The sequence below is a fragment of the Balaenoptera musculus genome, chromosome 5 (assembly GCF_009873245.2).
Source record: "Balaenoptera musculus isolate JJ_BM4_2016_0621 chromosome 5, mBalMus1.pri.v3, whole genome shotgun sequence".
NCBI classification, from domain to species: domain Eukaryota; kingdom Metazoa; phylum Chordata; class Mammalia; order Artiodactyla; family Balaenopteridae; genus Balaenoptera; species Balaenoptera musculus.
This window is the reverse complement of record NC_045789.1, coordinates 136,322,445-136,337,957: the sequence shown is the minus strand read 5'-3', so window position 1 is coordinate 136,337,957 and position 15,513 is coordinate 136,322,445. Positions and strand designations below refer to the sequence as shown.

General features: G+C 57.7%; 1 protein-coding gene across 1 annotated transcript; it reads right to left on the bottom strand.

Moving 5' to 3' along the window:
* Positions 1-15,413, bottom strand: TADA2B (transcriptional adaptor 2B). The gene is made up of 2 exons (XM_036853033.1): positions 15,049-15,413; positions 1-3,339 (listed from the first exon to the last, which is right to left on the bottom strand). The coding sequence occupies exons 1-2, from the start codon at positions 15,316-15,318 to the stop codon at positions 2,347-2,349; spliced, it is 1,263 nt and encodes a 420-aa protein (XP_036708928.1). The 5' UTR covers positions 15,319-15,413; the 3' UTR covers positions 1-2,346.
* Positions 15,414-15,513: the final 100 nt, after the last annotated feature.

Sequence of the window (15,513 nt, the reverse complement as noted above, 5' to 3'; positions counted from 1 at the left end):
TTTGGTTCTCAACCTGTTTAATATGTAAAAGGGAAATAAGAACAGTAGGCAGAGTTTCGGTTTTAATACATTCTCGGAATGTTGGCCACCCAGAGCATTATTCTGAATAGCTGATTATCTTTTGTGACTCAAAGAGTTTAAATTCTGAAAAGACCTAATTAATTCCATGGGATTATGGTGACTAATTTATCATGAGAATTAAATACAGAAATTTAAAGGCTCCGAGCTAACAGCAGGGTAAGGACTAATGTGACAGTAATAGCTGGAGTTGATGGGATAAGAGGCAACCAATCATAAAATTACATTTCCCTTGTAACGAAGCGTTAATACTTTAACATAAATTATACATTCATTATGGTGTTTGTTTGTTTAAAAACAGTCAAGCCTAAATAAGTTCTTCATACCATCAAAAAAGATACACATACTGAAAACCTGCTTAAACACAAAAGTTTTTCATTTGACAGCTCTCAGCCAGGGCCACGCACATTTACAGGGAGCTTTTGCTTCTCAAGCTTCATGAAAGTCTGGCAATCAATCATTTTATATAAAAATAAGACTAAAGTTAAAACCTCATCAAACTAGGAATCTGATGTAGAAAATCAATGACATCAGAGTAGCTAAAGCCAGTAGTTCTCAAACTTCAGCCTGCATCCCGGTCACCTGGAAGGCCAGTAAAAACACAGCTCCACGGGCCCCAGCCCTAGCATTTCTGAGGACGGGGGCGAGGCCCGAGTACCTGAATTTCTAGCAGGTTCCCAGGGGATGCCGAGGCTGCCAGTCCAGGAACCCCAGGTGAGAACACTGGCTGGAACACCTGCAGACACGTAGCACGGTCTCCATCTCTGCTCAGTGGTAGGCAGGACCTGCGCTCTGCCAGCCGCCGTTACCCTGCGGGGCGCCCGGGAGCAAGAGCGCTGCCCGCTACTGCGTGCTCACACAGACATGCCGGGCTCCTCGTTAGGTCACAGGGAGTGCTTCCCTGCCAGCGTGCCACGCAGTTTACAACTAAAGCCATATACAGTGTATCTGAAGGGCTTATTTAATGCTGAAAATTTTACCCTAGAGGACAGAAGAACGTAAGAAGAAAGGAAAAGGCACCGTAATTAAGTCGTTCTTGGAAATGATGAGGTTTTCTTCTTTTTTCTTTCAAATAACTTCACTTTAATGTAACTTCAAGCCCAGACACACTGGGAGGTAAACAGTCTTGGTAGCTGTGAGGGAGGAGAGGCAGGACGTGCCCCGGGAGGAACCGACCGCTGGGCTCTGGCCACTCCACCAACTCCAAAGCAGGGCCTTGGACACAAGAGCCCTGAGCAGCGGGAAGACGAGGGACTCCTCAGTTTCCAGAAGGAAGGTACCGTCCAGGTCCACGAAAGAGCGCCCCTGGGAGCATCTCTAAACAGGGCCGGGCAGAAGCCACCTCTGAGTGGGGTTCAAGACGGTGACCCAGAGCAGCAGTGCCCAGGCCTCGCCAAGCTGAGCGCCTGACGCCACCCCAAGTAAGATGCAGGGCCACAGTCGCAGCGGAAGAGGTACTTGCAACCGGGGTGAAAACCCCGGGGGGGAGCTAACGCCAGAACCCAGAGAACTCTCAACCGTGAACCTTCTAAAACGAGTTCTTCCAAGTAAAACGCATGCAACTTCTCAGAGCAGCAAAAAGCAGCCCCAGCATTCTGGCAGTCCGTGCTGGGCCCGGTGTCCTCCGAGACCCAAGGGAGCCTGCCAAGGGCCGCTGCTCCTCCCACGGTGAGCCCCCCGGGAACAAGCCGGGGCGGTCGGATTCGGGAGCTACGGACGCTCCATTTGACCAACTTGTTCCACACCAGATTCCTCCTCTCCAGTCCCTGCGGACACCCTGTCCTGTCCTTCCCCGGCCTCTCTTCCACCTGCCCTGCCCGGCCCCCATCTAAAGTGCCACGTGCCGGGCTGTGCCGGGGTGTCAGGTCACAGGGCGAAGCTGGCAGCCCAGCAGGGCAAGGCGTCCCTCTGCCCACAGCACAACAGTCATGTACCAAAGGGAAGAAACTCACAAATAAAGGGAAATTACCCAATCTCGTAATATTCTCCAAACCGAACACTTAAAGGCAAATCGTCATCTTAAAGTATTACTTTCAGGACTAAGTTAAAATAGATACTTGTCTCCCCCACGATCCGATATAAGAGTGTTTCTATTGCTTCTAAAGAGGACCATAAAAAGAATTTATATCCTCAAAAAAGAACTCAATTTGTTTAAAAAAGAGCAACGGGGAAAAAAGCGTTTCCTCGCCCCTCCCCCACCCCCCCTCCCCCGGTCATTTTGGCTCACAAGCTTTTCCGCATCACTCCAGGGCTCACAGCGACTCGCCTTCAGGAAGCATCCCTGGAAATCCAACCACTCTCCGTGAGGAAGTTTAAAATCCTTTTCTTCAGGACCTTGTCCAGGTAGCTGGGCAGGCGGCTTTTGGAGGGGATGCCCTGCCGCTTCTGGAGGTGGTCCTTGATGATGATGGTCTTCACGGTCACGTAGCGAGCGGGGCTCAGGTTCACGGAGCTGCAGAGCACCTTCTCGCGGTCCGACAGCAGCTCGAAGCCGGGCAGGTTCTCGATGGCGGCGAATTCGCTGTCCTTGCCGTCCTCCTTCCCCCGCTTGGAGCCGGCCGTGTTCTTGTTCTCCTTCCGCTTCTCCCGCTTGTGCCGGGCCGCCTCGTACTCGGCCGACTCCTCCATCTTGGTGATGCCGTTGCGCCGGTACCGCTGCAGCTCCCGGATCTTGGCGCGCAGCATCTTCTCCTTGTGCATGTTCTCAAACAGGTCGTCGAACTCCTTGCAGGACATGAACTGGTAGAGCGGCCGCAGCTTCAGCCGCAGCTCCTTCTCCTCCTTGGTGACCTTGCGCTTGGCCGTCTTCTCCTTCTCCTTCCTGTCCTTGCCCAGGAAGGCGGGCACCAGGTTGTAGTCGCGCGCGATGTTCTTGCGCCGCTGCCGCTCCTTGAGCTTCCGCACGTACATGTCCACGTGCGCGCGCTTCAGCTCGATCTCCACGTCGTCGTCGTCGTAGTTGACCGAGAGCCCGCTGATGAGCGTCTCGGCGTCCTGGTCGTACTCGATCTCGTAGTCGTCCCGCAGCGGCATGTAGCCCAGCTGCTGCTGCTCGGCCACCGAGATGTCTAGGGGAGGCAAGGGGGTGGTGAGGCTGGGAGACAGGGGGCCTCCACTGGGGCAGGTGTGGTCTGTCACCCGATTGGGGATGGTGTCGGGGATGCAGGCTTTCCCCAGGTTTCCGTGGATGTACATGCTTACATAGTGCTCCATCACTTCCTGGGGAGTCCGGGAAGCGCCGACGTGAGCAGCCATATCCTCCTACAACGGCAAAGGTCAGAGGTCATTTCCAAAGTCAGAGTGTCAGACTCAGCGTTCAAGCGATTCCCTTAACGCTTTCACAAAGGTTCACCTGAACTACTTCCTATGGCATCATTATGGTCCCCTCTCCAGAGACACTCCTCCTGCACATTCTTTAGGGCTGGGCTGATCACGTGGAAGTCAGCGCTAGAGGGAACCTTCGAGGATTCCGCCCGCCCGTGAGAAAGTGAGGACCCAAAGAGGCGCCAACATGCGCGGGGTCACGGTGGGAGCCGGCAGCAGAGCGGGGCTGGAACCCACGCCTGAGATCCCGACTCTGCTCCGGGCTCCCTAAGAGAGCGAGCGGAGGCCCCTGGCACGGGCCGATCTGCGCGCCGCACGCCCCGCTCTCGGGGCGGCTGTCTGGCTGAGGGGCTCACAGGATGCGGGCGCACAGCCAGAGCCCGGGGGCGCACGCCTCATCCCAGCCCACCTCTCCATTCCCAGACCAGACAACAGACACGCCCGGGTCTCCATCGCGCTGCCCGCCTCCCAACAGAAAGGGCCGAGGCCCGGTCTTTGACACCCCGGCCCCGAACGTCCGCCTGTCCCTTTCCTAGGGGGCAGTCGCGTTGAGTGGGAAAGAGCCTTTCAAAGGGGAAGGTGGGCCATCACTTCTGACAGCCCCCGTGGCCTGGCGGCTGGAAACGCCCGGGCTGCAAGCAGGCGTTCATTCCGCGAACACAGTTATTAATGGGAGGAAATTGTACAACTCCCTCAATCTTTTCCTTCTGCCAAGAGGCCTCTTCCTCAAAGTCAACCGCTAAAGCCACTTCAGAAAGTAACTGCCCAAAATGCGCACTCATTCACCGGCAGCCACTCAGCACCCCGCCCGCCTCGCTCACCCCGCGCTCTGCCCTCCCGGCTCTGGCAGCCGCCGGGGCGCCGCACAGGCTGCCTTCCGCCCCAGAAACGCGCGCCCCCCCGCCCCCCGAGATCGGGATGGTCCCTGCACCCCCAAAGGCCAAACTGGAACCCAAGAAACCAGCCAGTCTCCTCGGGCTGACGCTGCTGACAAACTGGGCATGGAGGGTAGGGGAGGGGAGGGAAGCATTAGGAAGGATCCCTGGCACAGTGACCAGACCCAGCGTCCCTCCCGGAGGTGCCGCACAGAGGGCGGGGCTGAAAGGCACTGGAACAAAGAAGGCAGGACCAGGACCTAACTGCAAGGCCTCTTTCTGAGCACCATGCAGGGAAAAGGGAGGACCACAGCTAAAGCTAGACTCTGTCTCATGGAGAAACTACATGGTTTCTTCTTTAAAAATCACTCTTAGCGGGCTTCCCTGGTGGCACAGTGGTTGGGAATCCGCCTGCCAATGCAGGGGACACGGGTCGAGCCCTGGTCTGGGAAGACCTCACATGCCGCGGAGCAACTAAGCCCATGCACCAAGCTACTGAGGCTGCGCTCTAGAGCCCGCGAGCCACAACTACTGAGCCTGCGAGCCACAGCTACAGAGCCTGCACTCTAGAGCCCGTGCTCCACAACAAGAGAAGCCACTGCAATGAGAAGCCTGTGCACGGCAACAAAGAGTAGCCCCCGCTCGCCATAACCAGAGAAAGCCCGTGCGCAGCAACGAAGGCCCAACACAGCCAAAAATAAATAAAATAAAATAAATAAATTTATATTAAAAAAAAGACACTTAAAAAATCACTCTAAGCATCAACTCTGTCATAATCCTTCCCCAGGAAGCATTTCATCCAAAAAACAACAAAACAAAAGCAAGTCACAACCATTCCCAGCAGCTACTGTCACTGACCCAGGCTGGCCACTCCCTCCTCAGAGCCTTGAGTCCCACAGTAAAGGAGCAGGAGGCCCCCCTCAGCGGCCGGTGAGGCTCTCGTGGACGGTAACGGTCTTCCCCTGGCTCCACCTTGGGGCCCAAGAGCCCCCGTGACACACTGGGAAGACACTGTCCCTGACCCACGCCCTTTCGGGAGCATGTCACCCTGGTGAGCGTGTCTGGGGAGCGGGATTGCCCGCCTGCGCCTGGTCTGAGCTGCCAGCTCCGGGAGCCGTGCCCCTCAGCCTCTCCCCCTCACCGCAGCTTCCACCCAGGCTGCGTGGGTAGGAACTTGGGCCCCCGATCTGGGCCCCGTCCCTGGTCCAGTGCAGACCTGCTGTGAGAGCTCTGCCCTCCAGCAAGTCTGCTGTCCACCCTGAACCCCAGCGACCTGCCTCCCAGAAATCATCAGATGCTCAGAGGACCACACTGAGGGTAAAATTTAAACCCTGAAAGAACAGAAGGATTCTCGGCAGCAAAGCTGCATCTGACCAAACCAAGGTATTTTTATTGATCTGAGGTTCTCTCCATCAATCTCGACACTCTGGGAACAGAGAGCAGAGGCTGTGGAGGCAGCAAGGAAGCCCGGGGGCCGCAGGCCGGGGATGCACGGCGCGTCCTCCCAGCGAGGGCTCTCGGGACCTCACCTGCGTTTGCTCCCACATGGGGCAGCTGAAAACGCACGCAACAGAAGGGTGTGTTCACGCTGCTGCCCTCGTGCCCAAATGGCTGGGAGACAGAAAGCTCTCCGCCTGTGGTGCATCAGACACCTTCTAAAGACACACGACTCCAGCCCCGTCCCCCAGGGCATCAGGTGAGGTTGGCAGGGGGCCACTTCACTGCACACCTTCTTATGACTTAGCGTTTTCAACGTTATGAACGTACTGCCCATTTTTAAAACTAAGGAAAAGTCCCAAGCAGAGGGAAGCATCAGGAGAGGGGACCCTGGTCGGCTCTGTTCACCACTGTGAGGCCAGGGCCCGGCAGCCAACCCCAAATTACAGACGCCCCACAAGCACCGGGCCAGTACTCCCCACAGGTGTCCCGGGCCCAGAGACACGGAAGGAAGCGTGCAGCCCCAGAGCGGACGAGACGTGGCAGCTACCTCAACGGGGGTGCTGGTGGGACCGCGGGCCTGTCTGTGCGTGAGCTAATGGCTCTGGGCTGCTTCCTGCACTGAGCAGATGCAAGATGCTCACATTTCGGGAGGGATTCGGTGTGCTGGTTTTTCACTTCTTTTGAGTAAAACTACAAGTATTTTTTAAGTAAAGTTAAATTCTGCCTCAATACTCTGTTTACACAGGTCTAAGATTTTCATCCAAAATGTTTAAAGGAAAAACATACAGAGCCCTTAAAAGACACGGCTCTTGTGTTCCGGGGGGCGACACCCCAATGCTTCCGTGGCTCCACGCCTTGCTCTGCAAATATCCACACTCCCGCGGCTGCGTGGCGGCCAGGCGGGCGGCCTGGGCTCCCAGCCCCGCCGGGCAAGCGGGCCACACAGCTGTGGGCCCTGTGCTGACTCCTCAGTTATCCAGCTCCTCTTCAGGTAACAAAGGGGGTCGCTGGCTCCAGATGGACCCGGGCGATGGGTATTTATGAAGCCACAGATCAGTGGGGCTAGCGCCCTGTCACCCCCATCCTGGGCTAGGAGCCCAGGAACCCCCATCAGCAAGCACGCCAGCCACTGCCTAAGGAAGGCCACTGCTGGGAGAGACACTGGCCGCCAGCTACAGCTGAGAGAATCGCGCCCCCAGGGGCCACCACATTAGCTTAATGAGCAGTGAACAAGGCCCAGGAAAGCACGCAAGGTCCTAGTTTCCAAGGGCCCTCGAACAGTGAGGGTCATAATGGAATAGTCTAAATGACAGCGATGGCCCAGCTCTGATTCTAATAGGAGTCCACAGAAGGTAGACAGGTTCAGGGAAGCGAAACCACAGTAATGAACGTATTTTAAAAGATGATGGTTAAAAACAGCAACAGCACTCCTACCACAGGCCCAGCACCCTGCTCGTCACACCCTTCAATCTTCACGTGTCAGTGGTCACACAAGTGAGAGAAGTGGCCCATCACCACGTTACAGCGTCCCATGTGACAGCAGGCGGGTGAATGGGAGGGAAGTTCTTTCCCTCACATGTTCAAGGTCAAAGTTGTTTCTTAATCCAGATAGATGGATAGACAGATGGACAGAGGATGGATGGACGGAGGGACAGATGAACAGAAGGATGGATGGACAGACAGACGGCTGGGCAGGCAGAAGCAACAAAAGTGAGTTTGGGGGAAAGAGATTTGAAGAGAAAGTTCCCTTCAAGCACCACTAGAACTAAACAAGGAACACAGCTGTATCCTGCGGTTGGCTCCGCTCCCGCCGCAGCACGCAGTACCACACCGGTAAGCAGCCCAAAGCCTAACGCTAAACGCTTAGGAAAAAAGAGACTCCCATCTTTGCCAAAAGGTAAGGAGAGTTAGGTATGCTGCTTCCTGAAGTCCTCAGAAAAATAAAGGAAAACGTGTCGCTCAGACACTGAACTGGGCCCGTGAGGTCTACTTTCCAAGGTCACTAGACCCAGGCCAGGACGCAGCCTCTCCAGGAGAGGAAGGAGGCCCAGTGGGCAACAGCTCCCCTGGGCGCTCCGGCTGCTCTGCACGCCCTCCGGCCTTCCCAGGCGCACTCATGCCAGCCGCCAGCACCTGAGCAGGGAAAGGAAGAAAGAACAGTCCAGAGAACCGGCAGCACTGCGGGCCGGTCCGCTCCCGCCAGCGGGGCCGCCTCGGGTCTCTCCCCTCCGTGCTGGCCGCTCTCGCCCGAGGTGGCCTCTGCCCCTCCCGCCCGAGGTGGCCTCTGCCCCTCCTGACCTGAAGGTCTGCTCGCCGGGCTGCTGTGCCGACATCCTCCAGACAAATGCCAACTACTTCCCACGTGCACAGGCTGGGGCCGGGCTTCGCGACCCACTCCTGGCCCCACCCCTTCACTGTGCAGTAGCTCAGACGAATCACTTCTCTGTGCCTCAGTCTCCTTGTCTGAATTACGGAGGTAACGCCACCACCTCCTTCACGGGACAGAAGGGGGAGTTAATGAGGTGACACACGCACAGTGCTTAGCCCAGTGTCGGGCACAGTTTGCCCCCGTGGATGTTGGCTATCGTTACTACTACGAAGCGGTCAGCGTCACTTCCACAACCTGTGTTTATTCTCAAGACCCAGATCATCTCCTGAAGGGAGCCTTCGATGATCCCCAGAACTAGGTTCAGATTCTGGCTCAATTACTTATTAGCGTGGGATCCTTATCCTCTCAACTTCTGCTTCTTGATCTGTAATTCCTCCTCTTAAAGGGTTTGGTCAGGATAAAACAAAAACCATCATGAATAATAACAGTTAACGTGTACGAGCCTTTACATCTGTCACCTCATTTCATCCTCCTAGCGGTTCCCACGAGGTACCATGACTTTTACTCCCCACGTTTTGCGGACTGGGAGAATAACCCTAGGTGAAGCTACCCCCCAGGGCACCGGCCAGCACTCGCCCACCCAGTGGCGCAGGGCACACCAAGAGCAGGCCGTGCAGTCAACTGCTTTCTGAGACGTTCAAAAGGCAGCGCAAGGCCCCGCCGCCGGGCTCCTGCTCTCCTTTCCAGACGGACCGCATCACACAAGTGCGGCCACGGCTCCCTCTCTGACCTCCGGGATGTGTGAGGGCACCGCACGACCTACTTCTTCCCGGGCAGAGAATTCAGTCCAACCTTTGTGCACAAACCAGTGCCTTTCACAGAACGACTATCTCTAGCGTCACAGAGCACCCTTCCTGTGCAGGCTGGCGGTTCTGCTCTAGAGCATCCTGAAGAGCGCACATCCTTTCCCGGCGGCAGCGTCTGCCTGGGAGGCGGAGGTCCGGAGGCCGGCTTCGCTCCGGAGGCTCAGGGGCCAGGCCTGGGGCGGGCGCGCGCTGCATCTCCCGAGAGGGGCACGGCTCCAGCTTCCTTTTTCTTTAAGGGAAGAAGCCTCAAGGGGACAGAAGCAACCCAGCAGCCCCAGGGGCTGGGGCAGAGACCCCGAGAGCAGCCAGGACGCCGCAGGGGCCCCGGGGCAGCAGAGAGTGAGTGGCCTGCGGGGCCGGGAGAGAGCGGGGTCCAGGGCGGACTCAGAGCCCGGAGGGCGCTCCGCGGCCGGCTCCCCCCACGGCTCTCCTCGCGCCCAGAGGAGCGCCCGGGCCGCCCGCCACCGGGACGAAGGGCCGGAGCCTGTGACAGGGACGCGAGCAGGAGCCGGCACCGGCCTCCCTCAGTCACTCCTTACACTCGTCCGCCTGCCCCGTGGACTAAACCTGGGCTTCGGACCCGGACCTGCAGCCCCACCTGGGCCTCCGCGCCCCCGCGTGCACGTGTGCCCTTCTCCCGGACTGGCTGCGAGGACCCCGGGCCGGGCCAGCCCCCTGCGCCGGAGCCCCGCGCGCTCACACGGGGCCCTGGACGCGGCCACTGCCTCCTCCAGCCCCGGCCGGTCACCTTTTACAGTGAAGAGAACAGCCCGTCTGCCTCTGGGGGCTGGGAGGACGCCCTGGGCCGCCCACCCCGCATCGTAGGCCCCAGACCTTCCCCTGCCTTCCAGCCCAACCCCTCCTCTGGGATGCGCTGCTGTCCGGGTCAGGGCCGCCTCCGACCGCAGAGGTTGGTGACTAACACGGGTCTCTTGTCTGTGCTTCCAGGTCATCAGCCACTGCAGGGGCCCTGTCCACCTCCCTCAACTCACTCAGGATTCACCAGCTCACACAGGGGACTGTCCCTCAAGGGGACTAAAGCCGCTCAGGTCAGATCAGGCTACCTGTGAAAGAGCCTGAAAAAGCTGTGTGCCCCACTGCAAAAAACAGCATGGCGGGTCCTCAGGAAAATTACACAGATCCAGCAATTCCACCTCCTGGTATTCACCCAAAATAATAAGGACTCCAGGAGATATCTGAGCACCTACGTTCACTGCAGCATCATTCCCAGCAGCCAAAAGTGGAAGCAACCCAAGTGCCCATCGATGGAAGACTGGATAAACAAAAGGTGGTCCATCCACACACTGGAGTATTAGTCAGCCTTAAAGAGGAAGGAAGTCCTGACACCTGCTACAACACTGACGAACCTGGGGAACATTATCGTAAGTGAAGCAAGCCAGTCACAAAAGCACAAACGTTATTACATGAACCCACTTACGTGAGGTCCCTAGGACAGGCAGACCCATTGGGACACAAAGTAGAAGAGCAACTACGAGGGGCTGGGGGAGGTGGAAACGGGGGACAGAGTTTCTGTCTGTGAAGATGTTCTGGGGATGATGGTGGTGATGGCTGCCCAACGTGAATGTACTCATGCCACCGAACTGGACACTTACAAATGGTTAAAATGGCAAAGTTTACATCATGTATGTTTTACCACAATAAAAATATATACTTTTTAAAAAATAATAGAAGTTTTAAAAGTCACACGCCTGGGCTTCCCTGGTGGCGCAGTGGTTGAGAATCTGCCTGCTAATGCAGGGGACGTGGGTTCGAGCCCTGGTCCGGGAACATCCCACATGCCGCGGAGCAACTAGGCCCATGAGCCACAACTACTGAGCCTGTGCGTCTGGAGCCTGTGCTCCGCAACAAGAGAGGCCGCCATAGTGAGAAGCCTGCGCACCGCGATGAAGAGTGGCCCCCGCTTGCCACAACTAGAGAAAGCCCTTGCACAGAAACGAAGACCCAACACAGCAAAAAAAATATATATATATACACATATATATAAGAGTCACACGCCTTACTCCACATCAGTGGTTTTCGAGTAGGGTCCCTGGGCCAGCAGCAGCGTCACCTGTGAAGTGGTTAGAAATGCAGATTCTCACACCAAGCCTCAGACCTGCTGACTTCAGAACCCGGAGGGGGAGGGGGGACAGGATTCGTGTTTAACAAGCCGTCCAGGGTATTCTCAATCACAATGCTCTGCATAACCGTATTCATTCTAGCTGGTTTCTCCATCCAGGCTCTTCCCTCCTCCTCCTCCCCATCCTTAATGGCAATTAAGAACCCTGCTGTCGGGAGGCTCACAGGATGGACCTACCCTTTCCCACCAGCACACAGAAGGGACTTTCGCCTGGTTGAGGAGGTGACCGTTCTCATGGTCCCCAAACGAGGCTCTGCTGACCCACTGCATTAGGACTCCCTGAGAATGTCTGTAAACACCTATTTCCAGACCTCACCCAGGGGCTACTCTGTGCACCTAGCACAGGGGCTGATATAAAACGGGCCCCAAGTAAGTGCCGGATGAACAAATGAACCAACGACTGCACAGCACAGCGATCACCTACATATCCGGCATCACCCGGCTGCCGGATGCCTACTGTCATCTACAAGAGTAAAACTCCTTGTGCAGGACATTCCACCTGCCTCCGATAATTAGGCCGAATGTATGTGCACAAGCACAAGCCCCCGCAGAGCCCACAGAGAACTTCGCATCCTTTTTCAGTTTGAAATCTAGCTTCAAGGCCAGCTTGAACCCCACCTCCTCCTAGAGTCCTCCTGACCACCGTCTGTCTGCAGGAGCCCGGGCCTCCCTCAAACTGTTCGATGCTCCAGCAACCAATCCACAAACGTAGAATATTTCACCCTTGTGTTTACGTCTGTGTCTGCGTTCCTGTAGGATCCATGTCTCATTCTGAATCTGCATAGCGTCCACCACACGACCGGCTGCCCTGGGGGGAGGAGGTCTCAATACCCACGGTGATGAGACCCTGTGGGCCCACCCGCCAGCCCTGCCCCGGTCTCGCCGTCACAGCTGTGTGTACCCCCGACCCCGCGGCTCGTCCCCAAACCCTCCCGGCCTTACTGCCGGCACCCCTCGGCTGGGCCCGCAGCCCCGGGACGCGGCGTGAGTAGATGGCCCGGGCTACACAGCGGCCTGTCCCCACGAAGTCCGCACGACCCCGCGGAGAAATCGGAATGAAGGGTGTCACCTTCCTCCGCGCCACCGTCCCCACTGCCTTTCTCCACACTCCACACTCAGCCCGTGAAAGCCAGTTCCTGCGCCCGCCCCGTCACTGTCGCCCCGCCCCGCCCCACCCACTCACCTCCCGCCGAGCCGGGTCCAGACCTGGCTCCCGCGTCGCTCTACCCCAGGAGGTTAAGGCCCAGGCTCCGGGTCAGGCCTGTGTCTACACCCTGGCTCCACCGCGTGGAAGGCTGGGGCATCCTGCACGAGTACTTTAAGTTCTCGGAGTCGCTGTTCTTCAGCTGTAAACTGAGAGCCACCCCACAGGGCTGCTGGGAGGAGCGTCACCCAGAACCGGCGCTTGCTAACGACGGCAAGCGTGGGACACGCCACTTACGAGCTCACACCTGGGAACGACACACATCTCAGAGCAGCAGAGGAGCTTCTGATGACGCACAGTGAAGCTCAGGGTAAAGCAGCCCCAAAGAGCACAGCTACAGACACTAGAGCCGGCGCCTCGGCGTGGCCTGTGGACCTCCAGGCCTGGCTAGCCTCCCCCAGAACCCACCACCGGTTCAGCAGGGAGAAGCACCCGGCTTTGTCTCTCGTAACAGCTGAGCCTGCTGCCAGCCGGGAGTCGGAATCTGCATTTTTAACAAGCTCCCCAGGTGATTCATGTGCAAGTTAAAGTTTGAAAAGTACTGCTTTCGAGAACGCCCTCCCAGCTTCCTCCCATACACTACAAATGTTTTAGTCCCCGGCTTGTTTTTCGAGTATTTTCCACAGTGCTGCAGGGCAGGCAGTGTAGACAGTGCAGCTAGGAGCACGGACTCTGAAGTCAAACTATTCAGTTTAAAACCTGCTGCACTGGGCTGCTGGGAGGATCTCACAAGAAGCGCAGGAGAGCTCAGCACGGTGGCCAGCACCCAGCAAGGCTCTTGGTCCACGCTAGCTACTTTGAGCTGCTACTGTGGAGACAATAGCTGCAAGAATAAGTGGGGAAGGGAAGGCTCTCTAAGGCAGTGATATATAAGAAGAAAGACCAGTCACAAGCCCTGATCTGGCGGAAGAACTCTCTAAGCAGAAGAACTAAAAAATGATCAAGGAGGGTAGCAGCTGGGATCCCAGGGGTAGGCAGGTACTATAAGGCCTGCAGGCCCTGACGTTTCATCTCCAGAAAACTGGAAGCCACGGAAACCTGATATGACGTGACGTGTCCTCAAAGATCACTCTGATCCTGTTGCCTGGAATGGGCTGCAGGGCACAAGCATGAAGCAGAGAGGCCAGTAAGGAGGCTCCCGAAGTGGTCGGGCGAGAGATAAACATCAACCTGGACTAAGGCTGAGACAAGTGGTTAGATTCTGGAAATATTCTGAAGACAGGCTGCTGCTGAACTGGACCCAGAAGGCCCTGAGGATGGTTCTTCATTTGTAGCCCGAGTAACTGCTCGAGGTGTGAGATCTGGGTCAAGGAACGTCGAGATGTCCGGGAGATAAGCACGAGGATGTCAGGGATGGGCTCGCGATCGAAGGCTGGAGCTCAGGGCAGAACTCCAGGCTCAGGACCAAATGCTCACAACACCGTAAGCCCCTGAAGACCCGGGTGAAGTCCTTCTGTAACATGCACAGAGCAGATGCTCAATACACATCAATAAACGGCATTTCAGAACAAAGTAAGAAGGAAGGTTTTCGCGGGTGGCCATCACGATGCTGGTGCCTAGGTGAGAATTTGTACAGCAGCGTCTCTAAGGAGTTGGGGAGAAGAGTAAAGATTCCAGGGCTGTGAAACGGGTACTGGTCCCTGAAGACTGGCTCACTTTATAGAAACAAAAGCAGACATAAATAAAGGCAGGGTGTGTTTGGGAATGTGGGGAGAAGTGTGGAATGCCTTCCAGTAAGCCCAGGAGGAGAGGCGTACGGTCGGCCCTTGGTATACGTGGGTTCAACCCCGCTTCGCCATTTTATACAACGGACTGAGTACTGGAGGACTTTGGTGGCCTGGGAGGGTTCTGAAACGCATCCCCCATGGATACTGAGGGCCGGCTGTACTGCTGGAGAAGTGGCAGCAAGATGAAACACTGGTTCGGGGAAGCTGGGGGACCATCAAGTGGAAGGGTCTGGAAAGATGGGGAGCTGGGGTCAGGTCTCTCCTCCCTACTTCTCACAATGCCTGGAGGTGGCCGCACATCCTTGGCGGCTGCGGCCCAGAGTACAGCCCGGCTTTCCCCTTCCAATAGGGATGAGAGCTTCCTCTTGCAGAGTGAAAAGAGCGCTCCTCAGGGACCACCTAGAGAAGCGCCGCCACGTCTCTCTCTCTCAAGGAGCCCGAGGTAAACGAGTCCAGTCCAGCTCTCGCCTTTTACTGTCAGATAAGTGTCCCCATAGAAACCTCCTGACAGAGGAAGAGACCAAAACCCAGGACGGGACGCTCCTGTGGCGGAACCCACTGAGCCCTCCTCACACGAGGTCCTGGTGTCGCAGGGACGCCAGGATGAACAAGTGCCTGGCAGGGGACACAGGCCACAAAGCGAGTGGGGCCATGAGGGCAAGGTGAGCGCCTGCGAGGCGGTGGGAGAGGCCGCGGGCCCGTGTGGAGCTCGTCTGGCCTTCACCACCACTGTCCTCCAGGCAAACCCAACTCCTTCCTCGGGCGCCTACTGCTGTCAAGTCTGCGGACCTGCCTGTGTCCCCCGACTCCCACTCCGTCCGGTGTCTCGCCCAAGGGGTGCACCCGGCAGACACCTACGGAAGTAATCCCAAAGGCGGGGAAAACGGCCCTGGTGTCAGACAGCCACGGTCCGAACCCCCGCTCCGCTACTTCCTGCTGTGTGACCTTGGGCGGGTGGCTTAACCTCTCGGCGCCGGGTCTGGGGCGTGAACTGGCCCTGTCCCCCCGGCCCTCCGCGGCCGCGCCGAACCCGCAGGTGCGCCGGCCTCCCGGCCCGCTGCTCACCCAATTTCCGAAGCCGAACTGCTCGATGGCATCCAGCAAAAGCTGCTCCTCGCGGCTGGTCCAGCCGCCCTCGGCCTCGGGCCCCCACAGCGTGAAGCGCCCGCCGTCCACCAGCTGGTAGCCGTGGTAGCGGCGGTGGTGGCCGATCTCGGCGCCGGCCGAGAAGCACTCGGGGCACAGCTCGATGTCCTGGCACTCGGTGCAGCGGAAGCGCAGCGGGCTCACCTCGGCCAGGCAGTACACGCAGTACTTCTTACCGAGCTCCGCCATCTTCCCCCGCCCGCCGCCCGCGCCCGCCGCCGCCGCGACCGCCGTCAGCGCGCCGCCGCCCGGGCCCGCCGCCGCGCTCCAGCAACCGTCGCCCGCCGCCGCGGCCGCCGCCACCGCGCCGCCCCGCCCAGGCGCCGCCAGAGCCGGCCTGCCGGGCCGCGTCCCGCCTCAACACGCAGGCGCCCTCGGGCCGGC